The following is a 21,352-nucleotide window of genomic DNA, read 5'->3' as shown; positions in this document are numbered from 1 at the left end:
CATTATCCGTGCACAAGCCAACCGGCGGCGCCACAACACGCACCCCCCCAAACCCCCTCCCATCAAGCCACTTCCTCAAAATACCCATGAGAAACCGATTCGCCGCAACCCCACCGCTAACAACAAGCGTCTTCACCGGCACGGACTCGGGAACCGGAACACGGCGCTTATCGCTCGGATTACGCGGGAACTGCGCCCTCCATTCACACAGTGACTCCAACGCAATAATCGTGCGGCTGGCAAGATGCTCGAACGTCACGCGCATGACCTCGCGCGCAAGGAACCGTCTCTCCTCATCGCCCAACTCCCCACGAGATCCAGAATGTACGTTCGCGTTCCCGCTCGCCCGCGTCAATATATCCTTCACCGCCGTCGCAAGGAACGCAAAGCTAAACGCCAGCTCGCGGGTCTGCGCGTACGGCGTGCTCAGGCTCCACCCGTAGCGCGAGCGCACCTTTGAGACTGCAATCTCGTCGCCGCGGGATTGGGGCGCGACGTAATCCGCGTAGTCGGATGGGCCGTTGGGAAAGGCGAAGTGCTCGAGGAGTTTGCCGTACATTGTGTTTTTTGAGGTTGAGAGGAGGGAGGGCGGGAGGATGTGGCGCGCGGCTTTGTCGAGGGCTTCGCCGAGCGCGACGTCGGTTGTTGTGGCCATGGTTTTGTGGGTTGTTAGGGAGGTCGAGGTTACGAGGAGGGTGTGGCCGCCTGAGGCGAGGATTGAGAGGAAGGGGAAGGCGGGCGTGCCGGTCTTGTTGTTGTTATCGTTGCTGGCGCTTGCGGACTCGGGGTCGGAGGTTGGGTTGTTGAGCGCGAGGGCGGAAACGAGCCTCGGCGTGAGCAGATGCGCCTGCATATGGTGCACCCCGATAAACGGGATCTGCCATGCGACAGCCAGTCCCTTCGCTGTATCCAATCCCGTGAAGAGGTTCGACCGCATCCCCGGCCCGCGGGTCACGGATATGAAGTCTGGTTTTTGGCGCACGGTGCCATCGGATAGTGGTATTATCTTCGTGATATTGTTTGCGTGTTCGGATGACGGCGGCGGGAGATGCGGTAGGGCCTTGTTGACGAGTTTCGCGACGTTGCGCTGGTGCGATTCCAGTGCTAGGATTGGGTGGATGCCTTGGTAGGCTGTGAGGTTTGGTGTGATGTTCTTGAGGAAGTGGATTTTTGCGGCGCCGGTTGTGTCGTCTTTGTTGACGATTGCGACGGAGGTGTCGTCGCTGGAAGAACTATCAGCATACCGGATGTTTGCTGGTAGGTTGTGTCCGCGGAGGCGACTTACCAGGATGTCTCGATCGCGAGGGTCAGGAGGCCGCGGCAATGCAGATTTGACGGTAGCGGAGCATTTCTTGAGAATACCCTGCGGCCAGCCGCGGATACGGATAGTCTCCGCAGATGGAGCATTGAGAGAAAGGCGGGAGTGTTGATGGCAAGATGAAGCATCGGAAAGTTGAAAGGAAGTCAGAGTCGGCGGTCGGAAGTTCGGCGGAACGCACGGGCCATAAGCCCTAGATGCTTGCCCTAAGCCCTATTCAGGCCGTATACTAACTTACTAGGCTGGAAAGCAGACTGAATGCTCTAGCCCTACCTAGTGAGTACCTAGCAAAGAGCCAACGGATAACGGAGTGGTGGTCCAGATAAGAAATAGAAGACGGTGGATCTAGCAAGCGCCTAGGGCTCGCATGGCCCCAGCTAGTTGAAGCAGCGCTGAGGCATACTTCGCCTCGGCGTTGGAACCAAATCGCACCGTTTCTCGAGGAGAAAAGCAGCGGCTTCTCATTCGGCTTGAGGGGAATTGGATCAGTGCGTAGCTCTGCGTCAAGGGAGCATCGAAGGCGACGTTCCACCAGGCGAAAGCAGACATGAACCTCTGGGAAGAGGCCGTGGTCCGGCAAAGCTACAATCCTTATGCATTTCCAGAATGAGTCGTTGGAGGTGCAGAAGGTATTGGAAGTTAGTGACATCGTTGTGGACTAGTTGGAAGTGGAAAAGCACCAAATGGACCGTAAAATTATATATCCAGGGCTCTAGACGTGCCAGGCATATCGATCATACTCATAGATCATCTCAAAAACTAGCTGCGGATCTTCTTTACCCTTGCATTCCTCGCCAGTAGCAACCCTTCTCCTGTTCGATAAATTTATCATCCGAGGATAACTCCCACATTAAACCAAGAGCAAACACAGCGATCTTCTCTACGGGGTGAACTTGACAACCTGCGACCGTTGAGTTAAGCTGCTCCTATGAAGGCGAAGCTCGCTAGGTCTCTAAAGTTCTTTTTGGAGTGGCATCGACTTCTTGCTCGCTGAGTCCACTACGCAGGCGGGAGGACGGCGAGATAGCGATGTTGATACAGGCCGATGTGCCTTGTGGTTTGCGAGGGTAAAGGGACATCTGGATGGTCATGTAGAAGAGGCTGTCAGGTTACTTTCATTTGTTGACCTTGTCAGCGGAACTTGCGTATAAGTAGGTAAGGGATAGTAATCAACGCACATTGCCTGTCCGTCATCCCTAAAGGAAGTACAAATCTTAAACTTGTCAAGGTTGCCATCTAGCGCTCTGATGAGGACTTCTTGCTAGGTTAGCTGCTCGCTTGGAGATTGTGGTAGGCCTCTCGGATGCGGGCTTTGGTGAAGGAGGAACCCGGAGTAATAGACCCGAGGTCACTGTTCAGACTGTACGTGGACTGGAGCTAGGTATACATATCTGATATGCGATGTTTGGTCTGTAGGGTAACCTCTGAAAAATGCAATTTCCACTACGGTTTGCTCAAGCCCACGGCAGACTCCCCCTTCCAGATGCCTTTGTTCGTTCGTTCCATACTTGGGAATGGACCGCTCACATTATCTACGGAATCCGCTTCATAAACGGCCATAGATCCTCCATCGCACCACTGCTCGCACAGCCCAAGAGCTCCTCATAATAATAAGCGAGAGAATAGACCGGGATGAAATCTACACCCTCGTAATGCGAGATATCCATCAACGACCGCTGCCACCACGCATCCACAACTCTAATGGTGTATCCCCTAAGCCGCGCGTAACCATCTCTTACATCTCCAAAGTCCAAATCCGCCAACATGCGAATAACAACACGATCCATCACCAGGCACACGTGGTTGCGCGCACTAGCGCCCCGGATGGTAATGCGCCCATCTGGACGGTCATCGAGCAGGCGCAAGCCGCGCAGATACGCACGGAACTCCTCGCGCACGCGGTCGATCGATGAACCGTCCAGTGCCTGCTTATGCTGCACGAGGTCAATCTTGAACCGACGGGTGGCTTCGTCTGTGTACTGCGCCGTAGAACTGGCTCTGATACCGCGGCGTGTTGCTTCAGTGAGATTGGCCACTGCGCGCGGGGTCTGGACAGTGCTTCTGTGTCGTAGGCGACGGCAAAGGCGTAGAATCCCCACGTTGGATCAGGCTTGTGCTCGTGCGGCTCGAGTTTGTCCGGGACGATTTCGGAGACGGAGTGGACTTCTTGGATGAGCTGGTAGGTTGGGTCTTGTAGTGTATGCGAGTTATCAGCGTCTATGGGGCTTAGGTAGGTTGCTGGGTCTGATTCTGCGCGGACTTGTTCTGGAGTGCGGGTTAGGAATCTCATGTTGGGCGGGGCCCGGTCCGAAGGACTGCAGAGTAAAGGTTCGGATCTTGGGAAGGAACAGTTCAAGTGGTGAGAGTTGGGTCTGGAGGTGTGGCTGGTCGGAGACTGCTGGCTGGTCGGCCGCGGGTTGTCATTGTGATGGTTGCGGTTGGATTGATGGTTTATACAGTCAAAGAGCGGCTGAAGTCTGTCTTAGATGCTGTGCTTGCTGGGTCTAAGCCCCGCATGTTCCAAGTCTCACCAATCACTGGTACATACCATTATTCTCAAGTGGAAGATCAGCCAACCAGGCTTTAATAGATACTGCCCAGTCCAATCTACTCCATATCTCCTTGCTGGAGCATTATGTTTAGTCAAGGGAGATAACCTGCCGAGTTTCGCGATGCAGACTTCCAAGTCTCAGGTAGGGTACCTCCATTGACCGAGGTGATCTACTCACGCTGGGCGAGCCACTCAGCCCCCCCTGGGTACGCAAATTGGTATGGAGGTACGGAACAAGCCCTAAGTAGAATTGGCCACAACTTCAATAACCTCCAACATCTAATACCGAAACGCCTGCTGGAGCTTCATATCCTCCCTCATATCATTCTCGACCCCAAAATCCCCGTTGAATGACTTCAGCAGCACGTCCTTAAACTTTTTCCCAACACGGGGCTCCAATCTTCGCTGGGCACGTCTGACCAGCTGCGCCCTGGCCGCCTGGGTTTCTCTATCTGTTAGACATTGACTGGCGGGGATTGACATGAATACCCCAAATGAGTAAAGGGGCTGTTCCCTTTGAACCACCACAAGGCTCACCCCGCGTATGCCGCAAGTTAGGGCTTGATGGGGCTTAGGTCGGCTTATGCCTGCGTTCAATCACTGCCAGTTCTTGATTCAGTTATCAACCTACGCATGCGGCTTGATCCGTCCATGTTCTTAGGTTCCCAGAGGAGACGCCACCTGAAGGAATAATGATCGGAGACACGTTTATTCCTGGGGGGCGATTGTCTCCATTCCAGCGTATAGGTCGTTCCCTGCACACTCAGACTTCGATGCTGAGGCGTACTTTGGCCGGGTGAAGGATCGGGTGAAGGATCACTTTGTGGCTGGGGCACCGCTGCTGGACCTTATGTTTATGAGGCGAAGGGAAGAGGTCTATTTCTCATCCCATTGTGTATAGTTAGGGCTTGGTCTGGCCTCCGCTCGGTACCACTCATAAAATAGTTGGGCGCTATGTAGATGCTGGCTTCGCTGGCCAAAAGCATACGGCATCTGAGTCTTACAGATTATCATCTACCAAACTACCTACTGACCACCACAGACAGGAGTTGGGTGGCTGCTTGTCTCGCGATCAGGGTGAGCGTCGCATCAGCCACTGTGGCTGAAAATGCCGTGTCACATGATTCTAGGTACCAATCATAGCTCAGCCATACGGCACTCCCCTGCCAGCAAGCAACACTCTACCTCTCTCCCTTCATTTCTCCATCAATCAATCCGCCAACTCTCTCTTCTTTCTCAAGCATCCCATTTTGGCGGCAGCTAGCTTGTCTTTATCAACCAGTCATGACGCCCGCCGCAAAACCATCGAGAGCCGCGCGCTTGAACGAGCGTATCTTGAAGAGGATGCAAGACGCCATCGTAGCCGATCTAGAGGTCGACTTGACGACAAAGCTGCCAACGGACTACTCTAACCGGCTGGAACGCTATTACCATGGGGATTATCTAGAAGTATGCCACGCTGTCTGGTTTACTAGCTCCTTCGTGGCGGCAACAAGCCAGTCACAATACCCATAAACTTCTAAGCGTCAAGGGGTGGCCCCGTAAAGGATGGGAAGTTGAAGAGCTTATCAATCGGCAATAGCCTCACAGCCAACGGTATCTGAAATAGCATCCGGACATTTACCTATCCATGTCCTCCTTGGTTATACTCCCAGTCCAAGCCTTAGGGCGCCAAGTGGTCAATAGCAGCCGATTTTGGCAATATTCACAGTGGTGCGGCTTTGTGCTCGATAAAGGAAGAGAACAATTTGTAAGACACCAAGGTGTAGCACTTGCACTGGCGCAGCATGGTTCGACGTTACAGGAGGTACAGCACTGGTCAATTGCGCAAGGTTTGAGTGAGAACACTCCTTGCATGACGGCTCCAAAGGAACAGGGCCTGAATTGGCGTGGTAACCTTCTGCAGTGCCGCAGGAATTAGAGGTTGCAAAACTGGCACAGTCCCACAGATCCCTCATTCGTTTTGAGGAAGAAATGCGGACAGCTTAGGGTCTCCTTCTTCGGGCCCTTGGTTGCTCTAGGGTAGTTCTCGGGCATGTTCATAAACACTAGGGTTTGTTGCCACGAAAATCGATCCTGGAGAGCTCCCTATCCCTGCATCGGGCCTTTGCTTCTCGGGGGAGAATCAAGTAAGAATGCACCTGGACCGTGATTCTGTGCCTGTCTTTGTTGGTATAATTTACTTCCAAGAGAGAAATGAGGCAATACACCAGAGGAGACAGGCTGCTGACTACGGTATTAACTGTTGATATCGTTAGACACTGCAGTTCTATGATTAAACCACTTTTATTCGAAACAATCGTATTGAGACGGTGCCACATTCGTACCCTTTCCCGATACACCTCTGCCAATCCTCCTACTTCCCCTCAAAGATCCCCTCCGACCAATCCCTCATCATCCCAACCCAGCGCTCATGCGGCACATCCCCAACCTCCGCACACCGTCTAACACTCGGCCTGGTAGCAAACTCCTCATAAAACCTCCTCAGACGCGGAAAATCCTCCACCACCTCCCGCCCATAAACATCAACAACCGTCTTCCCCGAAGACCGCGTCATATCAACCCCGTAGCAATAGTCCGTGAACTCAAGGAACTGGAACAGAACAATCTCTGCAATGGTAGCTTGCCTCTGCCGTTTCCCAGGGTTTCCGTCATCGTCGTATCTAAGACCACCATCATACCTATTCTCCTCAAACCAGTTCTCAACAGCCAGGAGACCACGGCGCGTCCAGCCCAGCATCTCTTTTGCGGCTGTCGGGATCCGCATCGTCCCCGTGCCGGAGCCGAAGGTGCGCACGGGGTTCCAGGTCTCCGTTAGCCCGTTCGCTAGGCTTAGGAGCTCGCTGTGTCGGGCTGCGAGGAGGGCTCGTGAAGCGGCGTCGGCTTCGGTATCACCCGCAATACCCCCTGTAGTCCCTGCAGATGGCAGGGGCTCGTTGAGAGGCAACGCCAACGGCGCATCAAGCTTCGGGAATCCATAACGTCCCGCATTGCACGCTTCCTCGAGGAACTCCATGATGGCGATTGACTGCTTGATGAAGAGGAATTCCGCTGCGGCTCCTTGTGTGGGAGGCTTGGGCTCCTTCTCCTTCGGAATCGCGAGGATCGGAAGACTCCCTGGTGGTTTTGGGGGAAAGCCCGCGGGGACCTTGGCGCCGAACTGGACGTCCGAGACGTTGACGACGGTCACGAGGGACGAGGGGATGTTTCGCTCTCGGAGGTAGATTACCAGGCGGCGGGGGTAGGGCTGCCAAGGGTAGGCGTAGAGGAGCCACGGCTTGGATGTGAATGTGGGCATTGCAGTGGTGGGCAACAAGGTCATTGTATAGTATTTCTCAGGGATCAGATGTGGGATCTTGCAAGACGATGGAAATTGGGATTCGAAGCAGATGCTCAGGCTTGTACTTATACTTACCTGGTCGGAGATTTCTCGTCTAGATCCGGAGACATTTTACCAGCGAGGTACCCGTGTCGTCACATCACAGCTCGGAGACTATATCAGCCTCGGAATATAACGCTAAGGTAAAATGAGCTCCATTGGCTGATTTGCTGCATTTTGCTACCACACTGCGTTTAGGTTGGTTCTCACAGCCCTAACATCGGTAATTCAATGGCCCCAGGCCATAGAATGAGGATTCAATGCAGGCCCAGGCTTGACAACGGAGTCATGATTACAAGTCGATCTAATCAGTCAGCTTGGTAGTACCGGATCCGTCTTGGATATTGTGCATATGGAAATTCTCTCCTGTATTACGCTGTATGTTATTGCGGGTGTCCGACAGCCCTAAATCTACAGCTAAATATTTTCGGCCTCAAAAATATCGAGAATCCCATTTCCATTCAGAATACGGTTGATCGGAGTTTCTGGCCAAAGAGAAACCCAATCTCAGTGTCAAATACCCTTTCGAAACCCGAACCTGAGACTGCTGTTGCAAGGTTGCGAATTGCAGTGCGTAGAAAGCTGACATTTCTCTTGGATCTACCGTAGTGACATAGACTAGAGGCAATCATCGATGGCTTCGATATATGCCAGTCCGCTACCATTTTGTACTTATGCCCGCACCATATGTCAATATAGAAGTACTGTCTTTCTCAACCCGTCGCTCTTGTACACTAATAACCTTTACAGTTTACATAGCGTACATAAGGTGTTGGTTGGCTCATCTTTATTGTAGTGCAGGATCAGCTGTAGGTATAGTCTTGTTAGCCTGCGAACACGACTGATCGGGCAGTTTAGGGGAGTCGAAGCCGACCTCAGGTCGTAGATAAACCAAGTGCAATTATTGTAGAGGGATTGCGCCATGAACAATTGACCCACCGGCTATGGAACGTAGGGTTTTAAACCTACCTAGGTAGGTCCTAGGTAGGTCAGTTTCTTTGCTTTTCCCTATAGTCCTTGCTCAGGTTCGGACCAGGCCGCTATTCGTCCCCTCTCTAACCAATAAGCTTCCCATGGCAATTCGAGAGACAGTATACCTATTCGTGCTGACTGGAACTGCGAGGATAAGATAATGGCTGAAGTCCTCGACGGGTTTTCTTTGAGCTTTGAAGATGAGGCCGGACGTGCGGCAGAGGCAAGGGCTATAAGCAGGCCAGTTCTTCTATGCTGGCCAGCAGAACAGTCCAATTTCATATGGGTGAACAAAAAGAAAGTGAAAAAGAGAAAAAGAAAAAAAGAAAGAGGTCCTGCCCGGGATCGAACCGGGATTACCAGATGTGACTCGGAATGGTATCAGAGTCTGATGTCATGACCATTAGACCACAAGACCTGTTGATGGAATGAGCTCAAGTTTTAATGCTTTATAGGCCAAAATCAAATGCCAAAGCAACCAAAAGGCGTTCTCAACGCCATGGCCCTATTCTTCCCCAGCATCGCCATTTCGGTCTCGCCCTGCGTGGAAAAATGGCTTCCGTGATAAGATACGAGCATAGCGCTTATCTCTCTTTTGATGATACCAGGAGCCAATCACGACGCGTAACGGCTCAGGCGTGGTGATCCTAGGGTACCGCACTCACTGGATCTTCGTCGTTTATTGGGGAGCAATGCATCGAAATCTCCTTCTAAATGGCCATGGTTAATTTCTCGTGGCAGGATCTCGTCAATTCTTGCCGCAGGGTATATTTCGACTAGATATGATGTGATGCATTGCGTAGCAGAAGTCTCGTCGGAGGCCCCGAGGTAGAATATATATTTCTGTCTTTCCCCACTCAGACCCGGGGCTAGTGACGTCTCGTGGTGTACAAGTTAGTTGGTAGGGAGATTTCTCATCGATCGACAGGCTGAGATTGGATTTGACACCAACAAGCAAGAATCGGATGGTACATAACCCCCCCCTCCCCCCTGGCCCTCGATATGCCCCCGACTACTCAGGCAAGTACAACTTGTCACACGCAGACTACCCCGTCCCGACCTATGGCGATTGGCATTGGCCATCCCTAATATTCATATAAGAAGACCACGGCAAGAGAGCAGGCCAAGAACCTTCGGTGGCCCGGTATCGGGAGAAAGTAGGTATCTCTATTTCTATACAGTAGTACCACCTATACCAAGTAGTCTACCATGGCAGAACCATCAGCGCACCCAACAGCATCGCCCCAGCCCAAATGCCAGCCACGGCACCGACTCCTTCCCACGAAGCAGCGCGCGCCATTCTAGTTCTACCTGCAGCATTATCGGTAGGCTCCTCACTCGCACTCGCAGCCGACGCCGACGCCGATGCCGACACCGCATCCCTAAGATCCGAGTCATGATGCAGCAACGTAATAGCATGCGCCCCCATAACACCACTGTACAGTGTCTCAGTACTATCAAAGATCGTGGACAACGTGAGCTTCGAGCTCAGTACATCCGTCGGAGTGCCGATGTGCGATTCGGACACGATGCCGCGCGAGTCCGTCCACGTTGTTGTTTCGTACATGTACCTGTAGTACGTGGCGACCACGCAGCCGGAGCTGGGTTTGTAGTCTGGGATGGTCGAGTAGCAGAAGCCCGTGGAGTCGATGGTCATGCCGCTGGATTGGTTGGTTAGTGGGGTTTTTTTTTTGATGCACCTGGAAGAAGGGCGCGGACCTGGGGCAGCACACGGCTAAGGTCTGCTTGGGCTGCAGAGCTTCCTTGAGCGCCATGACGGGATTCATGTACTCCTCCCAGACATGGCCATCGTAGTTTTCGTCTGTTTCTGTGCTTGTGCTCGTGCTCGTACTGGTAGTCACGGCCGCAGTTATAGTTGACGGGACTAAAAACCCCGACGATGTGAGCACGCTCCTGGCATCACGGGCCGCCACGCCAATTGTCTCCCACCCCTTTGGACAGTACAGGCCGGGCGAAAAGTAAGTGCTGGGAGCCCCATACAGCGTCTGCGAGTCTTGCGACTCCATGTACTCCTCGTAGGACAGGTCAAAGTCGTCCGGCGGGGCGGTGGTGGGCAGCGGCGTCCCGGACGGCGTGCATTCCGCGCCCCATGCATGCGGCGAGGTGCATTGGACGAGCAATTCGGCGCCGGCAACGAACTCGACATTCGCGCTGGTGGTCACGTAGCCGAGGAGCATCTGGTTGGAGGAGCTGCATGTTGGCGCAGGGGTGAAGGTTGTGGTGAGGGGGCCGACGTTGGTGAAGGAATACCAATTCCCGGAGAGGGAGGCGGTCGTGACGCTCATTATGCTGGTGGGGATTGAGATATGTTAGAATTAGAGGAGCAGCTCGACAGCGAGTGAGGAACTTGGAGATTTTATATGCGTCAGACTGGGGTTAGTCGCGCTTTCAAGCTAACAGAGACAGGCTAGCAGCGCATTCTAAACAGGCAGGTGCAATATTCAATCCAGGCAAACCTCCGATTAGCTCTTGGGGCCCTGGGAGGGCCAGACAGTGACCACGGAGTTCGGGTCCTTCCGACAACCGTGTGTCCCTGCACAGGACTTGACAGGGTTCCCTCCGTGCCTCCAGCTCATCCTTAGATCAACGAGCACCAGATCACTCATTACATTACCTTGCAAGCTCGACGTTTCCAAAACACGCCGAGTTCACATGATCCTTCGAAGGTCACATCACCTGGACAATACTCCGTACAGGGACCCTGCCACACCTTGAAATCTCTTCCGACCCACTTGGCGTTCGATAGAACACTTAGGGCTGCTAGCTTGGTTGTCCCTGGCATCGGCAGTTTGGCACTCCACTTCATGAACCGCTGCTCAGAAACGCACTTTATTGGCTGCTGTCGTTCTGGGCTTCGCAGGACCGAAGCACCATCAGGAAGCGTGCTGCGTCGTTGAGCCTCCAGCCGATCGCCAAACGCCGCGTTGTATCGTGGACAATGGACAATGACGACGAGCATAATAGCTTGGCACCGATAGCTCCATGACGGTTGCCTACGAAAGCCCCATGTCTTGTTCATCAATCTTACGCACGCAGACCCTGTCCTTTAATCCAATTGGATGTCACGGGGGTATGGCCGAGCACCGCCAAGCCAAACCGAGCCCTAACTTCCAATGGACTGGTTGAGGTATGCCAGTAACATGACTACCCCAGTGCCGCAGAGCCCTTCGTACAACGAGGTAGATCCTCGAAGTCGCTCTCATCGAACAAAGCGCCTTGTTTTGCACCTCCAGCATTAACAAAGGTACCCAGGTACCTGGTTTACCTCCGCTATTGGCGCTGCTAGATAGGTATGCTCGACACAGGCGCGCCATAGGACACTGCAGCAGCAGGCACTATAGCTACCAGCGAGCTATACTATAATCAAGGTCATTATGCTATTCTACATCCCCAGCCTCCACGTTCAGTTCGCTACCCCGAATCTTCCCCTACCCTACGGTATACCCAAACCAAGCCCAGACCCCTCATCAACCAGGAAATCATCAAACGGAAACGTAAAAAACGCATCCATATCCAACGACGCCAGGTCCTGATTGAGCTCAAACGCCGCACCGCCACCCCAATTACACTCTCCGATTCCATTTCCATCACCCTCACCACCACCGAAAAGACCAGGTCCAGGTCCACCAGTACCACCCTCGCCCGTCCCCACCGGACATCCGCCCCCATCAAGACCTCCCAACGCATCCGGCGTAGGCGTAGACAGTGCCCAAGCAAAACATGAACCATCAGCATCCACCCCCTCAAAACCGTCAAAAGAGCCCTGAGCCTGAGCCCGAGCCTGAGCCTGACTCTCGTCAAACGGATCAAGATCAAAGCCCGGATTCACACGCCTCAGCATCCCCCGCGCTGCGCTGATCACGCTGGCAACGGGCTCGCCGTGCCTCATGCGCGCCAGGAATCTGAGCGCGGTGTGGATCCAGTGCAGGTGCGAAGGCGGGTGTGTAGCGTCGTGGATGAAGTCGTACAGAAGCAGGAGGAGGGTGTGCGTCAGGAGAAGAGAGTGTGTGCGGATGTCCTGACCATAGCAAGAGTATGATTAGCGGGCCAGGTCCATGGTAGAGGAAGGTACGGACCTTAATCTTGGAGTTCTGGATCCCCAGCGCGGACAGGTAGCGAATTGTCGAGACTGCCGCGTTGAGGGCGTGGTTGCACCCTTCGCGGAGGTACGTCGTGCACTCGGGTCGAGGTCGAGTTTGAGGATTGGCTTGTGCGCGGTTTAGGCGGTCCTCGTCGCGTTTCCAGCGGCTCCGGAAGATGACGAGGGGGCGGTATGTCAGGAGGGTCATGTGGTTGAGGACTGGGTGCTTACAGTGAGCTGAGACTAGTCAGAGGTTTAAATAAAGGGTGTAAACATACCCATAACGAGAAAGACCTCTCTCGGCCCATGCGAAGAGTTCCGCTCCACACTCTCCCAGTCCACGCCAAACATATCCTGGACCTTGGTCCTGAGCGAGGAGAGTTGTTCCGACAGAATACACGCCTCACGCCACAGATTCGCGATGGCGCTGTGCTTGGGCTTGTAGATCCGGTCCGTGATAGCGCCCATGAGCCGCGCGTAGTCGGTCAGGAGGGCAAGGAAGGGATTGTCCGGTAGGGGCGTTTCGATGTCGACGGCTTCGAAGCAGCTGGGGCGGCCTGTGCAGAAAGAGATCCAGCTAGACGCCGACAAAATATAAGTACCTATACAGGCTGATTGTAAAGGAAGAAAGGCACCTTTCATGGAAATACAGAATCCAAAACGTGACTCGCCGCGCGCTGACATCAACTGGGCTCACGCCTCGCCTCCAGTTCTTCCTCAGCGCCTCCTTGTGCAGACCGGCTAAGAAGGCCTCGCGTGCGGCATGGCCGATGGCGAGGTATGCGTAGTTGGGACGGCCGGCTTCGGTTTCGAACTGCGCGTATAGCTGCAGTTAGTATACTGCATATATACAAGGTTGAAGTGCACATATCATCAGAATCTGCACCTGAATCGACTCCAGGCTCGCGAGACCAGTATCCTCAAAATGATCCCTCTTGACGCTGCGGAACAAGGTCTCGCCCCATTCCCATTTCTCCGTGGCCTGGGCCGCCAGCGCTATTGCCAGGAGGAGAAGGTTCTGCTTCTTCCTGATGTGAGTATAACTTTGATTCTGTCTCTGACTCCGATGTCCATTGATGTTGTTCGATGGGATTCCCTGTACGTGCATGTGCGCGTCATAAAGCTCGTCTAGCAGTCCCCTGTAAAATTCGGCTGGGAGAAACGGGGCATATGCATAATGTGTCTCGAGATAGCGCTCCAACAGCTCCTTGGCAACATCGTATGGGATGAGGGCGAGCATCTCCCCAGCTAAGTTGGAGCCTGGCGCGTGCGAATACGAATTTAGAAGCGCACTCTCCGCCGCTGGCAGTCCGAGGAAGAGGGCCCGGTCGTGGCCCGCTTCACCCACGGCGCTCTCGCTCGCATTCCCGAAAAGATCGCGGCGGAGATGCTGGGCGAGCGAGAAGTCCGAGGTTGGGCCGTAGTAGAGGTCGACGGTGCCTCGATGCCTGGACGTCGTATTGGGTCTGGGTATACTAGAGCCATTTTCCTGCTGCCCCTGTTGGAAAACGGTCAACCTAGCATGCGGAAATTGAGCTTGATCATCGCCTTGGAGTAGAGCGTTCGCGTTATCGCTGCTTGCCTCCACAATGCCGGGCTCGCCTGGCGAGAGAGTGGTTGTACTCGCTGTCTTTGCCCTGCGCCGCCGGACAAAGTCCCGGAAGCGACAGTCGCTTTCCTGGCCTCGCTGCTGGCACGGCATGCAGGGGGATTTTCCATCGCAGCGCGATTTGCGAGTGCGGCATTGCTGGCATGCCTTGGCTGTTTTTGAGACGCGATTTGCAGAACCCCGCGTGCGTGAAGCAGCTCGCTGGGTGGGGGGCGATGCCGGCATGGAGCTTTGGTGCCAGGGTTCGGGATGAGGATAGATAATCCCCAGTTCAACAGAGGATGAGGCCAGCTGATGGTGGAGAACGGGGTCAGATTGCATTAATCAGCCGCCCCGCCTAGACTGATCCTTGTAAGCAAGGTCTATAGTTCTATTTCTTATTGACGGAGACAACTACAGAGCTTTTAGCGTGAAAGGTGTAGGTACATGGAATGAAAAATGGGAACAACGTGTGGCCATATGCCGCTGCATGGGCCACGCATGCACGAGAGGGAGCGTATGCAGGGCGCTGGGATCGTATGGTTGTGGTTTCTTGCAGTATAGCATTCTTCCGGCTATGGCACTGTCAAAGAAGAGCATTCCGCTGAGATGCGGAAGACGCTGCCACCGGGGGAGATTGGGCTGGAGAGAAACGTGGAGAGACCAGGGCTCGATGTTGCCCTAGACGGGATACATGGCATGTATCCGAGGACAAGCGCAAGAAGGTTCGTTCTGCAACATCAGGTAGAGACAAGACAATTAAAGCAGGATGCGCTTCAAGTCCACTGTCCAGTGTGTTTGTGAGTGTGTCTGACAAGTCGCACGCAATGCCACCAACCCCTGTTCCAAATGCGGGCGCGATAGAGGTAGGTAGGGCACAAAGACAGGAAACCCTAAAGAGCATGATATATCGGCAGCGCATAAAGCGCCACCTGCCAAACACACCACCACCTCCAAGCCCCTGCATCGCCATTCTTCAACAAAACACACGCACAAACCCACAGCCCCAGCAGAACCGGAAACACCGAGACCCAAACCGGAGTCTCCCAAAACACCACACAGACAACACTCCAAACCGGCACACAGGCTGCAATCCATTTCCGCGAAACGCCGTCCCCAAGCACAATCGGCCATGTCTTCCTCCCGCGTAGCCGGTCGCCGACCTGGTCTTTCAAATCCTGGACCTGCATCGTCGTCGCAATCACACACCCGATTATCGCGAGCCAGGTATATCCCGTGGCTGAAATGCCCACCTGCCCGACTGCCGCAGTAGAGAAAGGACTGGGAGGAGCAGTCCCCACCCCAATCCGCAACGAAGCAACAAGGAAAACATCATACGCGACCGCAATAATCACGTCCCTGCTGACCTCATCCCCGCCCCCGAGATCATTATACATCCACGCCAGGAGCAAGATAAGGGCGCTTTCAGTCCCCACGCCTAGAACCGCACTCAGGCCCAGCACAACGGGGATAGAAACCAGCATAAGCCGTCTTGTCTGGGTCTGTGTGATTTGCCCCTGCGGCAGCGGGCGCCACGGCTTATTTGCGCTATCTTCCCTCACGGACTCCGGGAGGCGCTGGTTTGCTAGTTCGAAGATGAAGACGTTGGACCAGTTGAAGAGGAGCATGCGTGGGATGCTGCGTAGGAGGGACCAGAGGGGTGGGGGTGGGCAGGAGGTTAGGGATGGGGCGGCGAGGGTTGCGAGGAGGCCGAAGGCTGTGTTGGGGAGGACGAAGGTTGGGATGTCGCTTTCGCTGAAGGACCAGAGGAGGGAGAGGAATCCGATTGCTGTAACCATTGTGTTGGTTGTTTCTTGTGTCGGTTAGGCTAATAGAGTCAGTCGGGAGGTTAGGGCTGGTGTTGAGATGGTCAAGCATTGGCTTGCAGACAGGAAGTAAAGTTGATATTTGACTAGCCAACATCTTCCGGATGTGTCTTGTTATATGTGTGAGAAGCGTATTGTCTGTATGCTTGACAGAAAGCAAACGTAGTATCCGTGGTGATCTTACTGTAGGTATCAAGGTGCGTGTGCGTATGCGTATAGCGATCTTGGAACGTACCCAGTGCAGATCCTCAGCCTCACCCTCAGCCGCAGCCATGTGTTAACATTCGGTAAGAAAATAGGCGATCCTTGCCGTGACGAACCTCCTTTGCAGATATTGCTTTTGCCCGACGTTGCCCAGGGACGGGCGTGTCTAGAATATGCATACTTTCCGGCGTAATGAGCGTACTCGGCTCTGGTAAGGCGCATTAACTCTCGTAAACGGCGTGTGCGTGTGTTGAAGATGTAAAAAGCAGCGTGGAAAAGCACACCAGAGTCTACAGGCTTAGCTTGCAATGCGATCTACGTCTAACCTGTTGTAAAGCCGATCATTGGACCCTCGTACCGTCCGCTTCCGACAGATCTTCAAAGGAAGAGCGTCAGAGGATAAAAGGCCAGGCTTCCCTAATTACCTATCTTTCGAATGGCTGCTTAGTCTTCCCATCTTTCACTTCTCAACCCTACCCCGAACTATGCCCTGGTTTACTTCCGTACCACCTGCAGCTGCCGGGGCCATAATCGGCCTCGCAGCTCACCACGGACTCTTCACCCACGGAGAATGGCACACGCAAGCCCCTTCAATTCTAGTATCCCACCTCGCCGTCTTCTCCTACCTATCTATTGCCGCAAAAAACGGCTGGCAACTCATCCTAGGCTACCTCCTAGCCCTATTCACCAGCATCCTCATCTACAGGATCTTCTTTCACAGACTCAGACACTTCCCGGGCCCGTTCTTCGCCTCGACAAGCAAGATCTGGCACGTTTGGAAGGCGCGCCGCTCAACGAATCACTTCTTTCTGCAGGATGTGCAGAGGGAATATGGCGATTTCGTGCGGACTGGTCTGTTCCACCCCGCTGTGCTTGCAATTAAGTTCGTACACTTGCTGACAGCTCACATCAGGTCCGAGCGAGATCACAGTTTTCCATCCAGACGTCTTCATGGCTATTGACGGCCCATCCAGCCAGTGCGTCAAGGCCGAATGGTACGACCTCCTGCACCCGAATACAGGCCTAGTGACCACGCGAGAGAAACACCTCCACCGAGACCGCCGACGGCGCTGGAACCGGGGATTCACGCCGAAAGGTGTGTACACGCCCCACAACGAACCTCCAACCATAGAGGTATAGCCGTGGTGAGCTAACACAGCGCAGCGCTCGCCCAGTACAAAAGCAAGATCCTCCCGTCCATCGAGCAACTCGACGCCTGCATCAAGAACAACATCGCCACTGGAAAAGTCTCAGACGTCTCCGATCTGCTCTTCTGGCTCACATTCGACCGCATGGGCGAGTTCGTGCTCGGCAAGAGCTTCGATATGCTGCGGAACCAGGAATGGCATAGCATCATTGTCCTCCTGCAGAAGGCGATGTCGATTCTGGGGCCGCTGGGTCCGACGCCGTGGGTTGTGCAGATTGCGTTTCGACTTATGCCGCGTGTGGGGGTGTTGCGAGACTGGTTTACGATGGTTGCGTGGTGTGAGGAGCAGGTGAGGACGCTTAAGATACAGCCTCAGGTCTGCCTCTCCTCTCCACCCCAGGACTTCGAATACTATGGCTAACCAGTTGATCATAAGACACCCGAGGATAAGCCATCCGAGCCCGCAGTCCTAGCCCACTACCTCAACCTCAACCTCCCCGACTCCCGCACCACTGCAGGCAAACCCACCAACGCAGCCCTAACAGGCGACAGCATCTCCGCCATCGTCGCCGGCAGCGAGCCCACAGCCTCGGCACTGATCGCCCTCCTCTACTCGCTGGCCAAGAACCCAGCACACGCCGAAACCATCCGGCGCGAACTCCAACAAAACACCGTCGATATCCGCGACAGCAATAGCCTGGCGCGGCACTGCCCGCACCTCGAGGCGTGCATCTTTGAGGCTCTACGCCTTTACCCGTCCATTCCGTCCGGCGGGTATAGAAAGACGAGCGCGAGCGAGGGGATTACCGTGGGCGGGACGTATATCCCGCCTGAGACGACGGTTGTTGCGCCGCGGTTTGTGATTGCGCGTCGTGAGCACTCCCGCCTACTTCTTGCATAGTTGACTGATTATTGAGATATGCAGGCGAGGACTGTTTCCAGCACGCAGAGCGCTTCATACCAGAGCGGTGGACGACGCGGCCGGACTTGGTGCGCAATCGGGCGGCTTTTGCGCCTTTTGGGACTGGTACCTCCCACCTAGCCTTACCCTCCTACCCTAAGTTTCAAGTCACGTATATAGAGCTGGCTGACATGATTCAGGCTCCAAAAGCTGTATCGGACGAGCGCTTGCCATGAACGACCTGATGCTGGTTACGGCGCACATTGTCCACCACTACGAGATGCGGTTTCCGGCTGGGGAGACGGGGGACGAGGTGGGTCGGGACTGGGTTGATAATTTTACGTCGACGTTGGGGCGGTTGAGGTTGGTGTTTGAGGAGCGGGAGGTGTGATTTCGACTTACATGCTATATAAGTGGTGTCCGCTGTTTCATTCATGAGTGGGGTTGGGCATTTTACCTTCAAGATGCAATGAGATAGGATGTGTATCTAGTAGGACGCAGGTAAAGACGAGATTTATCCGTTTCCTGGGCAAGGTCAAGATATCTTACAAACCAAAGGCCAGACCAGGTTGAGAGACGCCCTTGGGGCACTTGGGGTATATCCGCGGACTTCTGCCACGAGGCATGATCCATACTCAATACCCAGCAACCCTAAGCCGTTGCATACGTTTATCATGGACGCCATGACATAACACGCCCTAAATTATTTCTTGCCGACGAGTTTAGCTTGAGTAAATAATGAGTGGCTAACCAAAACAGCACTGTTCCGGCAGGAGCGTGCTGCAGATGAGCCCTAACCAGAAGATAGGTAAATCCGCGGATTTAGCGGCCCCCGGCCCACCACCGCGGATATTACCCAGTTTCTCATACCTGCTTATGCAATATTTGAAGAGCATCTGCACTAGACTATTAGTACTAAGATGAACCGGGGCACTGAGACAGGCCCTGGCCAAATGCTCCATTGGCGCATGCTAGCCCTAGATCCGCGGATATAGCCTTGCCATACATAAAAGACCAGCAGCAAGGCAAAGCTCTCAATGACAACCTCTCAGTACTAACCTGGATTACACTCAAAAACCCACTTCTAACTCCTTGTTTGAACCATCATGCCCCCCTCCGTCCCACCCCCCTCCCTCCGCAAGGCCTTCCACTTCACAGACCTGGGCACCCGCAAGCCCACCCGGCCCACAGACCCCTACGAGTACCAGGCCGGCTTCGGAAACACCTTCTCCTCAGAAGTCATCCCCGGCACTCTCCCCGCGGCCATCAACAACCCCCGCCGCACCCGCTTCGGCCTGTACACCGAAGGCCTCACGGACTCGGCCTTTGTTGCGCCGCGGGACGCCAACTTCAGCACGTTCATGTACCGCGCGCGGCCGGCCATGGCTCACGGTATACCCATCCATCTCGAAATTATATCCAGCAGCAGAACAGACCTAACGTAACGTAAACAGACGGCTACCGAGACTCCTTCACGCACAAGTCCAACCTGGAAAACTGCTTCCTCCCCCTCAACGCCAAAGTGCAACCGCTGACCGGCGAAACCGACTTCGACCCCTTCCCCATCCCCGAAACCGACACCGACTTCATCGACGGCCTGCACACGCTCCTGGGCAGCGGCGACCCGAATCTCCGCCAGGGCCTCGCGCAGCACGTCTACGCGATCAACACCGACATGGACCACCGCGCCCTCTGCAACAGCGACGGGCAGACCCTAATTACACCGCAGCTTGGAACACTGGACATCCAAACCGAGCTGGGCATGTTGTACGTTGAGCCTGGTGAATTCGTCGTTATCCCGCGCGGGATCCGGTTTGCGGTGCGGTTGGCCGCTGGAAACGGCGATGGCTCTGCAGGTGCAGGTGCAGGTGCAGGCGCAGGCACAGGCGCCCGCGGCTTCGTCACCGAGATCTGGGGCTCGAGCTGGAGACTTCCGGACTTGGGACCCCTGGGCGGGCATGCCCTCGCTGAACCGAGCGACTTTCTGTATCCGGTTGCGTGCATCGATGGTCTTGACGCTTTGCATGAGCGCTGGACGATCGTTACAAAAGCGGACGGGCGGTATATGGCATTCGAGCAGGACCACAGCCCGTTTGATGTCGTTGCGTGGCGCGGGAATGTTGTTCCTTATAAGGTGCCCACCACTCACCCTACCCTATCCCGCCCATCCGGGCCATCCATAGTCTACTTACTTTCTATGGTACTCGAATGAATCTGATATGGTACTAACATGGATGCAGTACGACCTCACAAAATTCGCCCCCGCGCACTCCACCTCCGTCGACCACATCGACCCCTCCGTCAACACCGTGCTGACCGCGCCCTCGTCCGACCCCCACACCCCGCTCGCCGACTTCCTGCGCTTCGGGCCGCGCTGGGACGCAACGAGCAATACGTTCCGGCCGCCGTACTTCCACCGCAATGCGGCGTCTGAGTTTGTGGGGTATATCTATGCGCCGGGGCATGGGCATGGGGGTAGGGCGATGCATGCGGGCGGGTCGGCGAAGGTTATTGTGAGTCATACGCCGCATGGGTTTGAGGCTGGTGCTGTGAGGGCTGAGATGGGGGTTGGTTTGGAGGATGAGGCAGGGGCGAAGGAGGAGAGGGAGGGGGAGGGGCCGAGGAAGATACTGCAGGGTGAGTCTGCCTGCCTAAGCTTTGTACCGGGCGTTGTTGTTGCTCTGGTGGATGCTAATGTGGCTGCAGAGACGCTGATGGTGATGGTCGAGACGAGCCGGTCGCTCCTGGGCACGGAGTACGCGGTTGAGCGGGCGGGCGTGCTGAAGAGGGACTTTGCGATGAATACGCGGGCACGGGATATTCTGAAGGTATGCTTCCCCACCACTGCAGTGTCCATGAGGCGTTGGTGCGGCTTTGGCTAACCTGGTAATCCATTGCAGGATAACTTCTCGGCGTACCCGAATATCGAGAATATTCTTGCTCGCGCTAAGGCCGACAGGGAGGGTAGGCGGCGGCAGGTGGAGAGGTTCTTTGATGATGAGGCGCTGCAGGGGATTGCTGGGCTGGAGTAAGGGCATGGCATGATGCAGTAGCTGTATATTAGTATCCTTGTGCAGTTATGGGCTATTGCCATCGGATGAGCTTGCTATAGTGTGCTAGTGGGACTGAGTTATTGATAGGAGTTGGAAAGAGGTGATGGACTGGCTATATCCTTGTTCTTGTTGTTTAATAGTCGGGATAGGGCATCGCTCCTATTAGTACCTGGCAGCCATTTGCTGTGCAGCTGACAGAAGTCTACTCCGCGTTCATCTATAGAGGTTAGAGCTAGGTAGGGATTATCTGCTTTCCCCTAATCTCACCGTACACGGTTACATACTAGGTACTGAGCCAGACGCAACGAAGG

The 21,352-nt window shown here is 54.6% G+C and overlaps 8 protein-coding genes across 8 annotated transcripts in view; 2 read left to right on the top strand and 6 right to left on the bottom strand.

Moving 5' to 3' along the window:
- DSM5745_10507 (N(6)-L-threonylcarbamoyladenine synthase family protein) overlaps nt 1–1,407 on the bottom strand; it is a gene marked incomplete at both ends in the record, with an annotated part of 1,630 nt that extends 223 nt beyond the window's left edge. The window contains 2 exons of the mRNA XM_026752523.1: nt 44–1,223; nt 1,286–1,407. Coding sequence (XP_026598966.1) covers nt 44–1,223; nt 1,286–1,407 — 1,302 coding nt within the window. The remainder of the gene's footprint in view (nt 1–43; nt 1,224–1,285) is intronic.
- Nucleotides 1,408–2,850: 1,443 nt separating this feature from the next.
- DSM5745_10506 (uncharacterized protein) lies at nt 2,851–3,608 on the bottom strand (the record flags this gene model as incomplete). Its single annotated transcript, XM_026752522.1, has 2 exons — nt 2,851–3,376; nt 3,418–3,608. 2 exons carry the CDS (start codon nt 3,606–3,608, stop codon nt 2,851–2,853), a joined length of 717 nt encoding a protein of 238 aa, XP_026598965.1.
- Nucleotides 3,609–6,225: 2,617 nt separating this feature from the next.
- On the bottom strand, nt 6,226–7,191 carry DSM5745_10505 (uncharacterized protein; the record flags this gene model as incomplete). Its single annotated transcript, XM_026752521.1, has 1 exon — nt 6,226–7,191. One exon carries the CDS (start codon nt 7,189–7,191, stop codon nt 6,226–6,228), a length of 966 nt encoding a protein of 321 aa, XP_026598964.1.
- Nucleotides 7,192–9,424: 2,233 nt separating this feature from the next.
- DSM5745_10504 (uncharacterized protein) lies at nt 9,425–10,526 on the bottom strand (the record flags this gene model as incomplete). Its single annotated transcript, XM_026752520.1, has 2 exons — nt 9,425–9,881; nt 9,940–10,526. 2 exons carry the CDS (start codon nt 10,524–10,526, stop codon nt 9,425–9,427), a joined length of 1,044 nt encoding a protein of 347 aa, XP_026598963.1.
- A 1,148-nt stretch (nt 10,527–11,674) lies between these two features.
- DSM5745_10503 (Zn(II)2Cys6 transcription factor) lies at nt 11,675–14,156 on the bottom strand (the record flags this gene model as incomplete). The annotated part of the gene is made up of 5 exons (XM_026752519.1): nt 11,675–12,259; nt 12,318–12,559; nt 12,601–12,899; nt 12,958–13,148; nt 13,209–14,156. 5 exons carry the CDS (start codon nt 14,154–14,156, stop codon nt 11,675–11,677), a joined length of 2,265 nt encoding a protein of 754 aa, XP_026598962.1.
- Nucleotides 14,157–14,803: 647 nt separating this feature from the next.
- Nucleotides 14,804–15,709, bottom strand: DSM5745_10502 (UbiA family prenyltransferase; the record flags this gene model as incomplete). Its single annotated transcript, XM_026752518.1, has 1 exon — nt 14,804–15,709. The coding sequence occupies one exon, from the start codon at nt 15,707–15,709 to the stop codon at nt 14,804–14,806; it is 906 nt and encodes a 301-aa protein (XP_026598961.1).
- A 1,182-nt stretch (nt 15,710–16,891) lies between these two features.
- On the top strand, nt 16,892–18,379 carry DSM5745_10501 (cytochrome P450; the record flags this gene model as incomplete). The annotated part of the gene is made up of 5 exons (XM_026752517.1): nt 16,892–17,036; nt 17,105–17,463; nt 17,524–17,959; nt 18,013–18,114; nt 18,189–18,379. 5 exons carry the CDS (start codon nt 16,892–16,894, stop codon nt 18,377–18,379), a joined length of 1,233 nt encoding a protein of 410 aa, XP_026598960.1.
- Nucleotides 18,380–19,094: 715 nt separating this feature from the next.
- On the top strand, nt 19,095–21,020 carry DSM5745_10500 (uncharacterized protein; the record flags this gene model as incomplete). Its single annotated transcript, XM_026752516.1, has 4 exons — nt 19,095–19,380; nt 19,443–20,122; nt 20,229–20,816; nt 20,889–21,020. 4 exons carry the CDS (start codon nt 19,095–19,097, stop codon nt 21,018–21,020), a joined length of 1,686 nt encoding a protein of 561 aa, XP_026598959.1.
- Nucleotides 21,021–21,352: the final 332 nt, after the last annotated feature.

This window comes from Aspergillus mulundensis, assembly GCF_003369625.1.
Source record: "Aspergillus mulundensis strain DSM 5745 chromosome Unknown scaffold_15, whole genome shotgun sequence".
NCBI classification, from domain to species: domain Eukaryota; kingdom Fungi; phylum Ascomycota; class Eurotiomycetes; order Eurotiales; family Aspergillaceae; genus Aspergillus; species Aspergillus mulundensis.
This window is presented reverse-complemented; position numbering and strand designations above follow the sequence as displayed.